The sequence below is a fragment of the Haliotis asinina genome, chromosome 2, assembly GCF_037392515.1.
Source record: "Haliotis asinina isolate JCU_RB_2024 chromosome 2, JCU_Hal_asi_v2, whole genome shotgun sequence".
NCBI lineage: Eukaryota > Metazoa > Mollusca > Gastropoda > Lepetellida > Haliotidae > Haliotis > Haliotis asinina.
The window spans coordinates 73,316,329-73,332,140 of NC_090281.1; the positions used below are offsets into that span (position 1 = coordinate 73,316,329).

The window sequence follows — 15,812 nt, forward strand, 5'->3', positions numbered from 1 at the left end:
AGAAGAAACATCTGGACCCATCTTTACAGATGTATTCCCTCCGCAATAAACAGCATGCAATCTTTCATCAGTAATTATGTAATTATTATGAAAAAAAGAAATGCTGAAAAGCATGAGTCCTCCTACTCAAAACGTAAACTTCTCATAAGTCATCTGCCACTTTGTTGGATGCTGCTACAGTGACAGCACACAGGATATATTGGATATACACATGAACAAATACAGGAAGCTGACTGCAAATATTTTTGCTTTTTCAGTCATTGGAACTAAGTCATCAATTTCTGAATTTCATAATTTCATTTCAACTTGTCACTTGAAACTTTGATAACAAGATGAAGCTATGAATGAATACGAACTTTTTCAAAATATACTAGTATTTTCCAGGCTGGAAAACAATGACCCTATAGTAAAAAAGATGGACTCAACAGAGATTGGCTCAGAAGCCTGAAAAGGAATACAACTAGAATAATTTTGACACCAGGATCTACCATTGCAGACACATCCCGTCATATTTATGACATGCACTCTCCACCAATAATGTAAGCTAGTGGTGAAATGACACCACACACTGACATGCCTGGGGAGAAATGATTAAATCCAAGTATCATGTTACAGACTGGTAACAAAACTGGTATTATGATTCACTGCAACAAAACGTGGTACAACCCTAAACCCTCATCCTTTATTATTGAATGCCTACTGAGTTTCAATTCTTCAACACAATCAATATAGGGCCTGTAGTCTCACAAGGTGCTACTAATAATACAAAGCTGGTTTCCATGTCTCCTTGCACACACCAACTAGTCACATGCGATACAGGGCCATTTTCACTTCCAGTACCAGATGACAAGCGTACATTCAAGAACCAGCTCTGGTTATTAATTGCACAACCATGAAATATGACTTTACTCGACGGGACCAGGTGCATGTAGTTTATCACAAGAAGAACTTAGGTCTCGCGATATGCTGTGACCAACTAACGAGCCCTGTATCATTTTCTGTCTGATGACCTTACATACCTGAAATTAAGACTAAAATGCAGTAAGGTGGTCGACTATTTTCACTGTGTGCTTGAGTTTGGCCACACTTACATCCTTTGCTAACTCTCTTCGATTTTCATGGGAGGTAACTCCATCAGTTAATGTTCTATTTGTTATGTATTGTGATCTCAAAAACTGATTAGTCAAGTATGGGCTCTTTCTAAAGTATCTATGATAATATTCTCATATATGTCTAGTTACAGCCCTGGTCTCAGGTTCTCAACACACATGAAGGTCACATGCAAGCAAACAACAAACATAATTAAAACACAATTATCACTGTTTCATGACATTAATATACCTTGCTGACTGTTAAAAATCAAATAAACAAAATTATAAGCGTATAATTGCAGATGAAAAGTGCAATATTTTGTTCTTTTTTTATTTACTTCCCTGGAAACGATGCACCCGGGAGACCGAACCCAGTCAGTGCGGGCAGGTGTGCACTCAAGTGTAACGAAAAACTTTTCATTGGCTCGCTCGTTTTGCCGATACGCAAAAGGCTCACTGTGTGTATATAGATTATATGTTTGATTGGCATTTTGGAAGTTTGGTGAGTAATAAGAAAGTAAGATTTTTTAATGAATAACAACTTCTTTAATTGTATATGATGCGACGTTTCAGTATAGATTCATATACCACTGTCAAGCAACAATGATATATAGTGTATATGGAGATGTTGTCACATGAACTAATCAAAACTCGACATTCTTACATAAGGCATGATAATGAGTTTTGTCAGTGACAGAGACAGCTTGTCACAATCAACATATTTTCTGTTTCCATTGACAGTGACATGTATTACAACATTTCAGTTTTCAAGCTGAGCAATTTTAGCAAGGAAATTAATATTTCTTATGCTCAACTTTCTTGAAAATTTGGTTTGCAAATCTGCATGTATGGGACCAGTGTACATGTATAACTATTAGTGCAGACCCAAGATACTTGTAATCACAAGAAACATCTCTAGTTCTCCAACTTCGACCACAGCGATAATCCTTGCACACATCACATGCTGTTTTCTTACGTGTCACCTTACGAGTTCAAGGTGCACAAACCTAAACACTGCGCATACACTATAGCACAGCTGGTGAAACCACTTTTTTGACTGAGCTGGGGGAAAATTAGTGAATCGTTCAAACTGCAATTTTGCTGGGGGGGTTTTTATTGCGTCGTTTTCCAGCTTTATAAGTTGAATTTGTATTTTGGATAATTTGTTTCCGAAAGTCCATACCAAAAGGCACTTTTTTTAATAAATATGAAATCATCACATTGTTCATACAAAAATACATATATATATGTATATACAAACCAGAGGAGGTCTTCTTGACAGGTGACCACTGTGGACTTATATCTCGCCTTGTCTTCTTCACAACCCGTGTACTTGACCGTTTAGCAGTGGTCACCTGAGGGGCAGTTCCCTTCCCATCATCCCCTGCAACCTCAGGCACATCGATCTTAGTCGATTGCCGCATGCGTTTATCTGCACTGCTTGAAGTTGGGCTGACATTTTCCTCCTCTGGACAACCTTTTTCCTCAGCAGTGGATGGTGCTACCCTGCAAACAAATAAGGTTCATGGATCATAAGGTGATTAACATGAACATTTCAAGTTGTTTCAGCCTTCTTAAACTAACTGAGCCAAACTTGACTAAAATAACTGAAAAGTAAGGTTTCACACTGCTCTTAACAATATTGCAGCAATATCAGAGCAGGGGACCCACAGATATGGGCTTCACACATTGTACCCATTTAAGGAATGGAACCTGGGTCTTCAGTGTGGCAAGCAAACACTTTAACCACTAGCCTATCCCCCTTCTCATTAATCTCAATACCATACACTTAAACACAAAACACACTTAAACACAAAATTATGGATATCTTATCAACTGGCGTTATCCAACAGTTGAGGGGCAGAGGGACACTTGACCACAGTAGACAAATATGTCTAAGAATGTGGACAAGGACTACTATATTCGACCAAGCTATGTCTTTTTCACCTGGACTGTTCTGGACTTTTTCTTCCTGAACTGTTATCACCAACCAGCGTGTCTGACAATGCTGATCTTGTCTTGAATATTTACTGACTGCCAAAACAGTGAAATCAAACTGTCTGTGCAATAAAATAACACTCACTCTTAGTTATTGCCATCCACCTACCTATTATCATATTCATTATTCGTATCAATAGATTGATAATTACTTTAATCAACATCTTGTGACAAACCTATAGAGGATATATAGGTGACGTCTGGTAAAGTGCCAACAAAATCATTCAACCTTCTTACTAAATCAGGCATTGAACCCATGCATGGAACATCCAATTTACGCATCGTTATTCAATACAGTGGATATCCTCTTACATATGACGTATGGGAACATCTATGACATGACTGAAATATGAATGGTAAAGAAGGAATAGTTCACATTCATGACAGTATACATAAGAATATAGGTGATCATATGCGCCAGTCCTTGTGTAATGGGACGAAATAATGTGTACAGTGACAGCAACCACCCTACGTGTCAAAATTACAGTAAGTGCTTGGCAGAAAGTTGTCAAGTTAAGTGAATTAATGTGAAATGATATGGTAATATTATCGAAAACATTTCATGAACAATAAAGCGAAGACACTCTAAAAATTGCTAATTTAGTTTTGTTTACTTCATGTACATTGACCTCCTCACAGATGCGATTCAGCGCCCGGGCTGTTCAAAAGATCCGCGTTTACGATCGACCCACCCTCCTGGTAGTTACCGCGTTACTTGTTGTCGATATTATGAATTAATACACTCCACAATCTTACGATACACAATTTATGTCGAATGGGGGATAGATGAAGTAAGGAGGCGTCAAAACAAAAACAAGGATCTCATTACCGATAAAGTAAAATTCAACATGGCTGCCATAACGAAAATTGCGACCAAGCAACACTGAAAATAATTTAGCCGAAAACAATTTTGGTTAGATGTTCTAACGAGCTTTAACGTGACCATTAAAGTGCAGGGACCTCTTAGACAAATCATACGCAACATTATGACAACTGACAGTTTGGTAGCTTTAGAAATAGAAAGAAAACATGTCGTGTTCAGAGATGGCAATATGGCGCTAGACAATTTCACAAACGAAACATTACCGACTTCCAACACCGTCCCGAACACTGTTTTCATCCTGAGAAACTTTCCTTCGTTTTCCCGGTGGCATATACACTGATTGTACGCAAGCTTGGCACAAGTTTCTGTCTACATAATTTCACAAATGTCCTCAGATGGCCTGTGACTAGATCCCGTCAGTCAACAACTCGGCAGCGGCGGCGAACTGGCTTCTTTCTTCCGATGCACAGTGATATTTAAAAGAAAAGATAAATCTACATCTTCCAAACTATGTTTAACTGCAGAACAGTATTAACAATTTAAAGACAGTATAAAATAAGCTACGTACGCCGATGTAATATCAACTAAAATTGTTTGAGATCACTCTTTTGTTGTGTTCGAACATGACAAGTCCCTGTTCCCAAGTACAAGGTCATGTGACAGATTCTAAGGTTTGGACATTGAAATATAAAATATAACGAATACATTTGTCACTATACCTCTTCATTATTACACATGCGTAATGATGTTTTAAAACATGCGAGGAAAGAAAAACAAGAGATGTTTGTTTGGGAGGTTTTTCAATGAAATACCAGTTTTCGCCCTCTCACTATATCACACGATATTGCTCAGGTTCAATGGGTAACATATAGATGAAGATGCGAATTTATCATGTATTCACTTAAAGTACAAAACACATATGTAAATGCATATACAAAACTGAAGCAAATATTTTCCCCGGTAATAATAACAATTATCTGTTCATTTAATTTGCTTTTCGACTTAGAAAACGCAAAAAAACGTTGAAAATATTATAGTTGAATGTGTATTGCGTTGATAAGTTTGACCAGAAATCTCCCCTACACTTTAACAGAAATCGAAAACTCATATTGTTTCATATACATTTTTGTATTATGCATTGGTTAAAACATATATGATGCCATCGCGATTCCATTTCAAGTGTTTACTATTTACTCCTGAAGATAGAGTACATTCACTATGTCAATGTCACTTCACATATTTAGGTTTAAATATAGCGATAAAACCCAGTTTGCTGCATCATACAACCTTGACAAGAAAACAAGTGTTTCTGTGCAAAGTTTTCATCAACATATGTCATATATTACACAGCAAACAGCTTTCCTGGGACCGATTTTGTTTTGTTTTCGTGGCAGAGGACCGGCAAAGTAAGGATTGTTGTCATTTGACTTGGCGGGAATCACACAGGGGAATCCCAAGCGTTGATTGGTCAGTGAAATCACATGATTGGAAAACTCCCCTTATGCCCGCCCACTATTAAAATAGAAACAACAGTTAACAATATCGAGTAAGGCGAAATGATAGAATTTTGAATTTTTGTCAGAACCGTTAATGTCATCTTTGATACAAGTGGAACAGAGAGACAATTTCAGACATATATTATTTTGACGTTCGTATTTGTAACGAAGAATCTGATTGGTCAAAGCGGAAAATGTTCATTGTAAACAAAGATATGCATATACGCTCAATCGAAGCCCTGTCCTTGTATCTGATACTGGCACTGTAAAGTATACCACTAGTGCATTATCTCTGCATTTCCCCCTTCCCTTTTCAACAAATGTCAAGCTACACAGACACCACTCCAGCTGGAATAAATTGTGTACTACTTTCTTGACCACTGATGAAAGGATGATTTAAACAACACAGTTGTCTGCTTGGCATGTTCACCATGGATTTTCTACAACTTATGAAATATAGATAATTTGATAGTCACATGTGAACATGGTAAGTTTAGTTATAGTTTGCGTTAGAGATTTAGTTTAAGTGCTGCGTTAAAATACCAGAAAGGGTGTATTTTTCCACAGGTGTTTCACTGGTAAACGCATAGCCTGAGCTGATGCACCAAAAATCACTTTGCTATACTTAATGGTCTAGAGTAATCTAAGATTAAATATTCAAAAGTATAATAGTACAGATTTCAGCTTCATGTATGAACATAACAGATTTAGTTCTGGCCTGGATATATAAACATCTGCTCGGGTAAGTGTATATTATCTTGAATGGCGTTCATATACTCGTGTACAAACAGTTCGAATTACCATTAAGACACTAAAATTGTTAACTCAAAGCCACATCTAAATTTAAATTTCTGTCTTGTAAGTCATGGTTTACACTGCGATTTTGACATACACTTCCCACTGAATGAAGGTGTTGTGAAATAGAGTAACTTCGCGCAATGAGATATCACTATGGCGGTCCATGAGCAGATAACAAATGCAATTCGCCAATCAGCCGAATTCAAATAAAGAAAACAACTGGATTAACCGACGTAGAACAGTGCGGCTTTTTCGTTGCTATGGTACATCTGTATGGATGATCTGTAAGTTTCAGTTTTGACGTTATGCATAAAAACACAGATGGAAAACGGATTTAATACGCGTTTATGTATCCACCAAAATCTACTTATATCCACATGAGATTTATGCCTTATCAACTGAAGCCGGTTTGCTTTCATTTCAGTTGGAGGTTGTTGTTACGATGATAGTATCGCCAAACGGAATGTAATGACATCACACAGGTGTGCGTGAAATTCGAAAGGTTGGTGAGCTAGACAGTCATCCAGCTGGTTGTGAGTTACGTTGCTGGGGGTTTCAGCAGAATAATCATCGCGTAAGACATTAGGGACAGCGAATTCTACATTCCACCTGAAAATGACTACGACAACGAATATGAGCGGTCTTGCCGGCGACGAAAAGCCAACATCGAGGTGAATATTCCCAAGTTTTGTGACATAGATTATGGAAGACTGGTACGCATGGCTGCCGTGTGACTGCCAACTTCCTGTGAAATCGATGAGATGTACAGTTCATGTAAATGTTTATATATTGGATTAGCACTCTGCCTCAACTTGCCCCTGATTGCTTGGGAATGTAGCGCCCACTGGAGTGACCTACTTACAGTGCTCGAATATTCAGCTGCTATTGCTTATCTGTCCCAGAGAATGTCATGTGGATTTTCAATCAATTATGACATGAATCATCAGCTGATCACTATCGGCGTTTACTTATTGGTCACAGTAAAACGTTTACGTTTTAACAGTATGAGGTAACGTAGAGAAATATAGACATGGATCTTCCCAGAATGTGCCCTGGGAAGGCGAATTCCAATCCCTGTGATAGGGGTCTTGGTTATGTTTGAGTATTTCGTACCCAGCAACCTGTGCAAGTTATAAAGGGTGTAATTGAGTCGACATGTCATTCTACCGCAGCGGTGATTGTAGATCCTGATATAAATGATAAGTTTATTGGCTCTCACTCATTCACATGCTACTCTCGTGTAGCTGGCATATTGCAGAGTGTAGTGTCAACCCAGCAGTGCAGATTGAAGGAGCCAGGAATAAGATTTTTTCAAATGAAGTATTTTAGAAATAGTATACTCCAGACTGCAAAATATATGATGGAAGAAATGTATCTGTACTGCTTAATGTAATGTTATCAAATGACATATAAGATGCACTTGGTTTAGACGATTAATGTCTTGACATATTCAAAGGTAATTACCTCGTATTACAATTTCCTTTGACAAAGGAGATGGTAGGGTAGCCTCGTGGTTAAAGTATTCGCTCACATTATAGACACATGTTAGATTCCCCACTTTGGTACAATTTGCGAAGCTCATTTCTGGTGTCCCCTGTCGATATATTGCTGGAATATTGCTAAAAGTGGCATAAAACTAATCTCGCTCACTCATTCATGCCTCAGGCTAATGTACTGTTAGCCATGTCTTGATAAGACAATAGCCATGATAAGGCTTTTAAAATAAGGTAGCAAGTTGTTGCTACTGTGTTTTCCTTTCAGGTAGCAAAATAGGATTTCTTGCTACATCAAAGCATTAATTTCAAACCCTGTTATCATTGTGTAGTGTGTGTTATTTACAACCACATTGCTGTCATGAAAGAGTAAACCATAGAAATCACCTTGAAAGTTTGTTGTTTAATGCCCCGAAATATTCCCCAGTTCTATTACTCTTACCACAACCATGGGTTACTGACGACTATTTTAAGTTGGATCTTAACAGATTCACCATAAAAATGACAATCCTTAATTATTAGCTTGCACTCTCAGACATATATTCATCACTGGTTTTGTTTTTGAGAACAGAGTCCTGAGGCCCCCAGGAGGAGGATCTAGTGATATCTTTGGAACGTCTTCTGCCCCTGCATCTGCTCCACGACAGCAAAACCAACGGAATGGATCCAACATCTTCGGTGGCCCAGAGGAGCCCTCCCCATCACGTGCCCAAGCCAACAATTCTAGCACTCAGTCCAATTTATTTGGAATGGAGCCACACGTTCTGGCCGGGAAAGGCCGCAATCAGAGTAGGGGTACCTGTAGCTTTTGCATGTCTTCTTACCTATCGCAACAGTTCAACAGAAGGTGGCTGCCCAATGGACCCAACTGCCTTCTGGTGAAAGACGTAATCTCTTCTTCACACCAATCAGAGCAGAAATCAATGTAGAAATCATGGAATTTGATTTAATATTCAATCAAGAAGATCAAGCTGGGGATGGATGAGATTGAGTTTTACAAAAAGACATGTTTGAGGCATTTTTTTTCGTATATATATTTCTTTTTCATATATATATATTTCAACTTGTTTGATTCAGGAAAATTACCTTCTTGCACTGTGCATATTTATAGTAACCATGGTAACATTGCAGAATCATTGGCAGATACATTACTAATCATGATGTAAGGAATTTCTTTTTTGTTGTAACATTGGGATATGGGTTTAACATGTGAACATATTTTTTGTATGTTCTGAGGAAAGGTGCTGTTGATTGGTAGGTGTGATGGTGACTGCTTTGTTCTGTAGATATATTGATTGTACTTTGCACTGTTTACCAGCACCTGCACTGTTGCATGCATCTAGTCTGTTTCTAGAGTAGCTTTAGTGACATGCATGTAGTGTTTACATAACAGCATCACTGCCGTAACATAGTGTCTCATCCTCTACTACTGTTTCCCCGGTCCTGTATTTTTGACAGGTTTTGATGTGGATTTGGGTTTTTAAGTATATTGCTTATCTCTGATGCCTCTTGGTGACAATTCAGCTGGTAGAATAGCATTACATCATATTGCAGATTTGTGTTTCTGAGTTCTGCTAAACACTGAAATGTTCATCCAGTGCCCACAAACACAAGATTGACTCAGAAAACATTCTTTCCACTAATTCTAAAGGAGAAAATGGATAAAGGCAAGAGTTTTTTGGATGACAACTCATTTATTGTGAAGGCTGATGACTTTTGAAGTAAGTTTATACTCCTTCATCAGGTAGAGAAGTAAGAACATACATTCACCAGCTAAAGGAGTACGAACATACTCTTGAGTCATCGTGACCCTTCATAATAAATAAGTTGTCATAATAAAACTCTTGCCTTTATGTGTATCACTTCTAAATGTCCTTCAAAAAGGAAGAAAATGGGTCCTGTTATTAATAATTACTACATCTGTACGTACAGTACACTATGCTATTTCATTCCTTAACAGGACCCCCAAATATCCTGTAAGGACCCTTGCAGTTTTTAACAAGGTCCAATGAACCTTTAGTTTTGTAGGTCAAAGTATATATTTGTATCAGTATTGGAACTTACCTATAGAGGTGGCCTGGAATCCTGGTACAAGTCCTAGCATCATGAGTAGAATAATATATCGCTTGAAAATTTTCCTTTTAAGGGCAAGTGATGCATGTATGTGCCATTGTGAAAAGGTCTTGACCTGTAGTAACATGTTCTGTATCATGTTATTCAGTATTGCACATCTTTATATACACTGACATGATTTAGTTGCTTTTCATGTTTCACTGAATGGTTGTCAGCACGCATCCTGTGATGGGTACGGTAGTTAAAGTAGGTCATTATTTGCTTTGTGAACCGTTTGTATAAGCCTGACCTGTGGTAATCGTGAATCAGCCTGCACCTTTATCTACAGCCTGAAGCCCATGCCTTTTATGTATATGTTATGTGGTAAACATTGCAAAATGTTTGGGTGTGTGATGTGTTACATTATAAAACTGTGTGGACTTCAGGTGGAGGTTTGGTGCAGAGTGGTTAGTTACTGGATGTCTGCATAATATGAAAGCATGGGTAGCTGTATCCTTTCTTGAATCACAGACCTCACATAGATTTCCTCAAGGGACTGAACCTCTGCCTGTAGCAGCACTGGGCTTGGCAGTAGTATGTGTATTAACACTTGGAGTACTGTACATGTTGTAGGGGTAGCCAAGTGGTTAAAGTGTTTGCTCGTCACTCTGGGGACCTGGGTTCAGTTATGATTCCCTACATGGGTACAGCGTGTGAAGCCCATTTCCTGTGTCCCAGCAGTGATGTTGCTGGAATATTGCAAAAGTGGTATAAAACCAAACTCATTTATTCACCTGGAGCACACTAATAGATGGCTAATTCCTTTCTAACTGAAAAAGACCATTTGAAGAATGTGTTCATTGGAGAGATCTCACTGTAGGCATTTTTGAGGATTTGTATTACTCGCTTAAGTTGTCAGTTTGAAAGCTTGGGGTTAGGTGACCCCAACTTGAATGTTTAGGATTCCATTGTGACATGCATCCCGTGATCAGTCTGATAACAATTAATGTCTACAGTTTGTGCTATTAAAGAAGTACTTTGTTCAGTACAGTCTTCAGGACAAAGGGTGGAGGGGTAACCTTGTAGTTAAAGCATTCACTCATCACACCAAAGACCTGAGTTCGATTTCCCACATGGGTACAATGTGTGAAGCCCCTTTGTGGTGTCCCTCACTCTAATATTGCAGGAATATTTCTGAAAGTGGCATAAATGCCAATTCTCTCATTCTCAAGGCAAGTTATTTGTTGTGAAGGTTTGGATTTTACCCATGTGTGTTAAGTACATTTAAGACAAACAGGACCCAAGCATACGTTTTCAGTGGAAGGACATTGGACAGTTAAGGTCCTTAAGTGTCCCCAAATCTATAGAGTTTGTTGCTCATTAGCAATCCTCTGTGGTCAGGTTTGTAGCAAATTATTGTAATGGCTTGCCAAATCCTTATTTATTTTATTCTATGCTTTTAGTTTAGTGCACCGTCTATACTTTTTCACACTATCCATAGTTAGTTTCTATTAATGATACTAGTTGTATCACTTGTTTCTGACAAAAATATTTTGTTAAGTTTACTGTGAAAAGCTGATTATTAGACCATATCCAATTTTTAAGAGTATTTATTGTAAATCAGAGGTTACATTATTTTCAAGGTTCTGTGAGTAATGACCTTTTAAAACAATTAAATTTGTCTTTATTAACATTTTAAACAGCCCTATACAGCGTTATTCATGGTGTGTGTGATCTGGTTTCCAGGCAAGTTCAACCCCATCACTGGTGAACCTTACGAGAATCTTGACTCTTCCCCTGCTGCATCCCCAGCTGCTCCCACGGTGACACCACAACAACAGCAGCAACCACAACAGGTGAGAATGCCTCTTCTTCAGCACAATATCTGTAGCATTAGCTGCGTAGAATTGAATTTGTCTCCATTAACATATCATTAACATACAATGCATGTAAACTAATGATATGCATGTAAACTAATGATATAATTTATACCCCTGTGATTTATTAAGTTGGCTATAATTTTAGGTACAGATTTGTCTGTGGTCAGCTATTTGTAGTCTGTGAGATTGGTTGGCTTTTTGCTGACTTGACGTTACACAGCGGCAAGTCACAGTGAGTCACAGAAATAGAACTGGTAGCCTAGTGGTTATGGCATTCACTCAGTCGTGTCAGCGGTCTTGGTTTGATTTCCCACAGGGTGCAGAATGAGAAGTCCATTTGAAGTGTCCATTGTCAAAGTGATCCAAGATCATGATCACTCATGTTTTAGGAAATCCAAACCTAGAAGCTTCCACCTGTTTATCGTTATTTAACAAAGGTTGTTGTAAATTACTGTCCTTTATTAGTTCTGACAGTCAGTAAAGTTGCAGTCAGTGACAGTATTTTTCAAGAAAGCCTAATCCAGCAACAAGAACACAGTGTTTTAAACATATGATGAACAAGGTCATTCAGTAGAAACCAGATGACATGAACTTCTAATAAGGAGGAATATCAATTGACCTGCAAAGAGTTATTTCTATGGAACATGAAGTTCTAATGAGTGAGTGTGTGGTTTTATGCAGCATTTAGCAACATTCCAACAATATCACAGTGGTGGAGACAAGAAATAGACTTCACACATTGTACCTATGGTCTTTGGTGTGACGAGTGAGCACTTTAACCGCTAGGCTGTGCCTCCGCCCCAGTTTTTAAAAGTATGACACATGCCACTACCATGTAATAAAGTCCTATATTGTGCTTCAGATGGCCAGTCCTTCAGCTGCTGCATCAGAACAAACTGGAGGCGGTGACAATGCACTTCAGGCCAAGGAGGGCAAGGCACAGCCAGGTGTGCACACCTCATCCCGAGTCCTCAACCCTCCAGGGGGTGTTACCCACAAACTGTGGTGAGCTCCAGTTCGGATTCCCGGCCCTCTTGGTGCATTTAGCTTTGTCACTTGAGCTGGCTGCTTCCTGAAGGAGCCCTATCAATGACATGGATGTATCATTCTATAAACTACTGAAGCCACAACTCCAAGTCTGTCAGGATTCCAGCTCAGTTTATGTTGGTTTCTGTTGAGTTTGAGAAAATAGCTTGTATATTATGATTTCTGTTACTGTTCTTTCATACCTGAATTTTTATGAAGATTGACATATACACATGCTTTGCTCTTTGAGTTGGGATGAACTGTATTTGCCATGGGTTTGGATCAGATCAGCTTGTTTTAAGCTTCTGTAAGCAATGCTTCGTACTGAATGATTTCAAGTTGGTGCCTCATCTGGCTACAGTGATGACAAATAGTGCCAACTGTTCTAATATTTTCATTGAATTGTTGAACTAAGTTCTTGCCATGAACATTTTACATGTGATGTGTTCTCATTGGAAACGCTTTCAGTTTTGATTGACCTTGTGTGTGGCAGTGTTTGAGAGTGGCGTATTAACAGTAAAAGGTTTTAATACTCAACTACTGGCAGGGTCTGCTCATGCTTCCATACAGTTTGTATTTGCACATTTTTGCCAAAAGGGATCAATTTTTGTTTAGTTCATACAATTTTATGACCAATATTGGGCATTAGATAGTGCTGGTATTGAGGCTGCAAATATTTGACAGAACCAGCAGCCTCAAGGAATAGCGAGTTTGGAATGTTGTTATTTGGTTTAAGTTTTTCCATACTTTGATGTCAGTTGAGAAAATAGTAGAGGTTGGGTTTAAACCACAGTGGAAATATGATAAATTGTAAATATCCCACATGAAGTTTTTACCTCAAACTCTCAGTATAACATACTTTCTTTTGAACCATGTCATTTCAGTTTTGCATGTTCATAATGTCCACAAATATTTTCATGACAACTGTTCCTGATCGATTCATCATGACAAGGTCCACAGCTGGTTTTCAAAAAATTAAATTTCATTTCATTCAATGGCCATGCTGTACAGTTATGCTTACTGTAAACTGTATGTTGATGGTAGAATCCATAGTGACTTCCTGTCGCAGGAAGACGTTTTGACTGTCTCGCACGTTGTGCAATATGACCTAAGTTTTTCATCTTCAAACTACATTTTAACATCAAATTGCACAAAACAACTATGTTCGATCTCTAACTGTGCATTCCTCTTCAGTTTCTTGATCTGAATCAGCCATCTGCTGTTCCACATCTGTTAACCATCATGTCTATATTTTCTGTAATTTTTATGCATATATCTTATATTTATTTAGCCATTGTGAAATAGATGTCAGTGATACAGTGGCATTGTTATGAAATATTTTCTAATGCTGTTTTCTTGTGTCTACGGTGATATGTAGTCAGGTATGTAAACTTGGATTTGTGACGTTTTCGGTTGAGGGTGCCAGCTTGACCAGAAAACAGGGCAACCAAACGAGAGTTGACTGCCCTTAACTGTCATTGTCTGTCTCTACTTTGCTATCCTCAATAAAACTATACATCATACGGCATTCAGTACTTGTTTTGTTATTTTTCAGATGTGTCCACATTGCAGGTGAAATCTTTAAGAAAACTGTCAGTTTGGGTTGATACCTATTTGATTTCAACATTTCAAGACACGCTTGATTAAAGTACTTTTACAAATTGTTTGGTGAACAAACCTTTCATAAGAGAGCCTTATGATACTATATTGTGTAACCTAAATCAAATGGCAGTCTTGTTTGAAGTCTGCCCTTGTCATGACAATCTATAACCAAAACATTTACAATTTGTATTTTAGTTCTTTCATTTCCTTTTGTTGGTTTTGATATTCTGTGATAGAGCTTAATGGATTGACTTACCTTATTGCATGATTGCTTCAACTTTAGCAGGCTGATCTTACTCTTCATTTTTTTATTTATCTTTTACGTACTATTTCAATGAACAGTAACTCTGCAGCAGCAAATAAGGAATAAACTGATTTCCACTATGCCATGGTATGTGTTTCCTATTGTAGTTATGCAAACAAGATAGAGTGATATGTAATTTTCTTGAGGCTCAAGCAGATGCTGCTTTTGGAGATAGCTCAAATAAAAATACAACCACAATGCAGGAGGGTATATGCTGTTAGCTGAAAGTTTCTTTTTTTTAAACGTCAGAATATTATTTTGTTCTGTTATTCATTAACATGATCCGGGTGATTCATGGCCTCCAGGTGCGCACCCTGCACCCCCTGTGGATCCCTGTTTGGAGGCTGTGCAGGGTTCAAGTATGTACTATTTTAAGCTTATCCATTCCCATGCTTCTGTAAACATTCAGACCAGTCCACACAGTTTGAACTTGAGGGAGCAGCTAGACATCTTGACCTTTCTCCATGTAAATTGGTCCGATTGCTGTCAGTCCTTACACTGTGCAAAGAAAGCAGAAATAACCAAGTTGAACTTCATTAAACTTGTGTTTTAAAGTGTTGTGAAGGTGGTAATTTCAGACTGGGTTACACACAAATTCTGACCAACCCCATACTTTCCGTGGATATTGATAACTTAAGTGACATAATCTCAATTAGATTCGACCTCATCATGATGTCAGTGTCTCGATGGTCTCACTGTGGTGAACTGTCCGGGACAAGGGGTGTATTTATGCCACATCGAACGTGACGGAAGTCACTCAACACGGCTTTCCGAAAAGACATTTGCAGGTTACATGCTAGTCTGCTCGGAGCTGGGCTTGAAAGGGATAAAACAAGGTCTAGTCAGCCCTGAGTCTGTATGCTGGGTCTCTGTTTAACATCGTATCTGTACGAACTGGTTCTGGCAGGTGTGTATAAGTGCACATGGCCAAACACGATTTCGTCCCCACCATCAAGTGGGCACGGCTGAAAGAAAGCGTGAGACATGCATCTACTGCCTCATCGCCTTGTGTGATACCAACCAGGTAGACATAACTAGCGTAAGATGTGTCTCCAGAAGCCACATGATGCCTTGTGGCCAGGTTCGATGAATTGACAACATGGACTGTTGCTCGGTCAGTCACGGGGTTGTCTGGTTCAGAACATTATTTACAAGTCCTCATCTAATGACTGCAATATTGTAAGTGTGGTTTTAAAACCAAACAAAAACGTTAACAATTAGCACTAACAATTATGATCAGGAATAACAT

General features: G+C 38.5%; 2 protein-coding genes across 3 annotated transcripts in view; one reads left to right on the forward strand and one right to left on the reverse strand.

Moving 5' to 3' along the window:
- The window catches only part of LOC137272855 (protein cramped-like), a 29,889-nt gene extending 25,447 nt beyond the window's left edge, over positions 1-4,442 (reverse strand). The window contains exons 1-2 of the mRNA XM_067805262.1: positions 4,176-4,442; positions 2,353-2,597 (exon numbers count right to left, since the gene is read on the reverse strand). Of these exons, the coding sequence (XP_067661363.1) occupies positions 2,353-2,597; positions 4,176-4,243 (313 nt within the window). The 5' untranslated portion in view covers positions 4,244-4,442. The remainder of the gene's footprint in view (positions 1-2,352; positions 2,598-4,175) is intronic.
- A 2,188-nt stretch (positions 4,443-6,630) lies between these two features.
- Positions 6,631-14,189, forward strand: LOC137274277 (jupiter microtubule associated homolog 1-like). Of its 2 annotated transcripts, none has more exons than XM_067807399.1 (4): positions 6,631-6,877; positions 8,271-8,488; positions 11,498-11,607; positions 12,494-14,189. In XM_067807399.1, exons 1-4 carry the CDS (start codon positions 6,822-6,824, stop codon positions 12,638-12,640), a joined length of 531 nt encoding a protein of 176 aa, XP_067663500.1. In that variant the 5' UTR covers positions 6,631-6,821; the 3' UTR covers positions 12,641-14,189. The 2 variants fall into 2 exon arrangements, with proteins under 2 accessions (XP_067663500.1, XP_067663499.1); XM_067807398.1 differs by having other exon boundaries at positions 6,640-6,877; positions 8,271-8,494.
- The last annotated feature ends 1,623 nt before the right edge of the window (positions 14,190-15,812 follow it).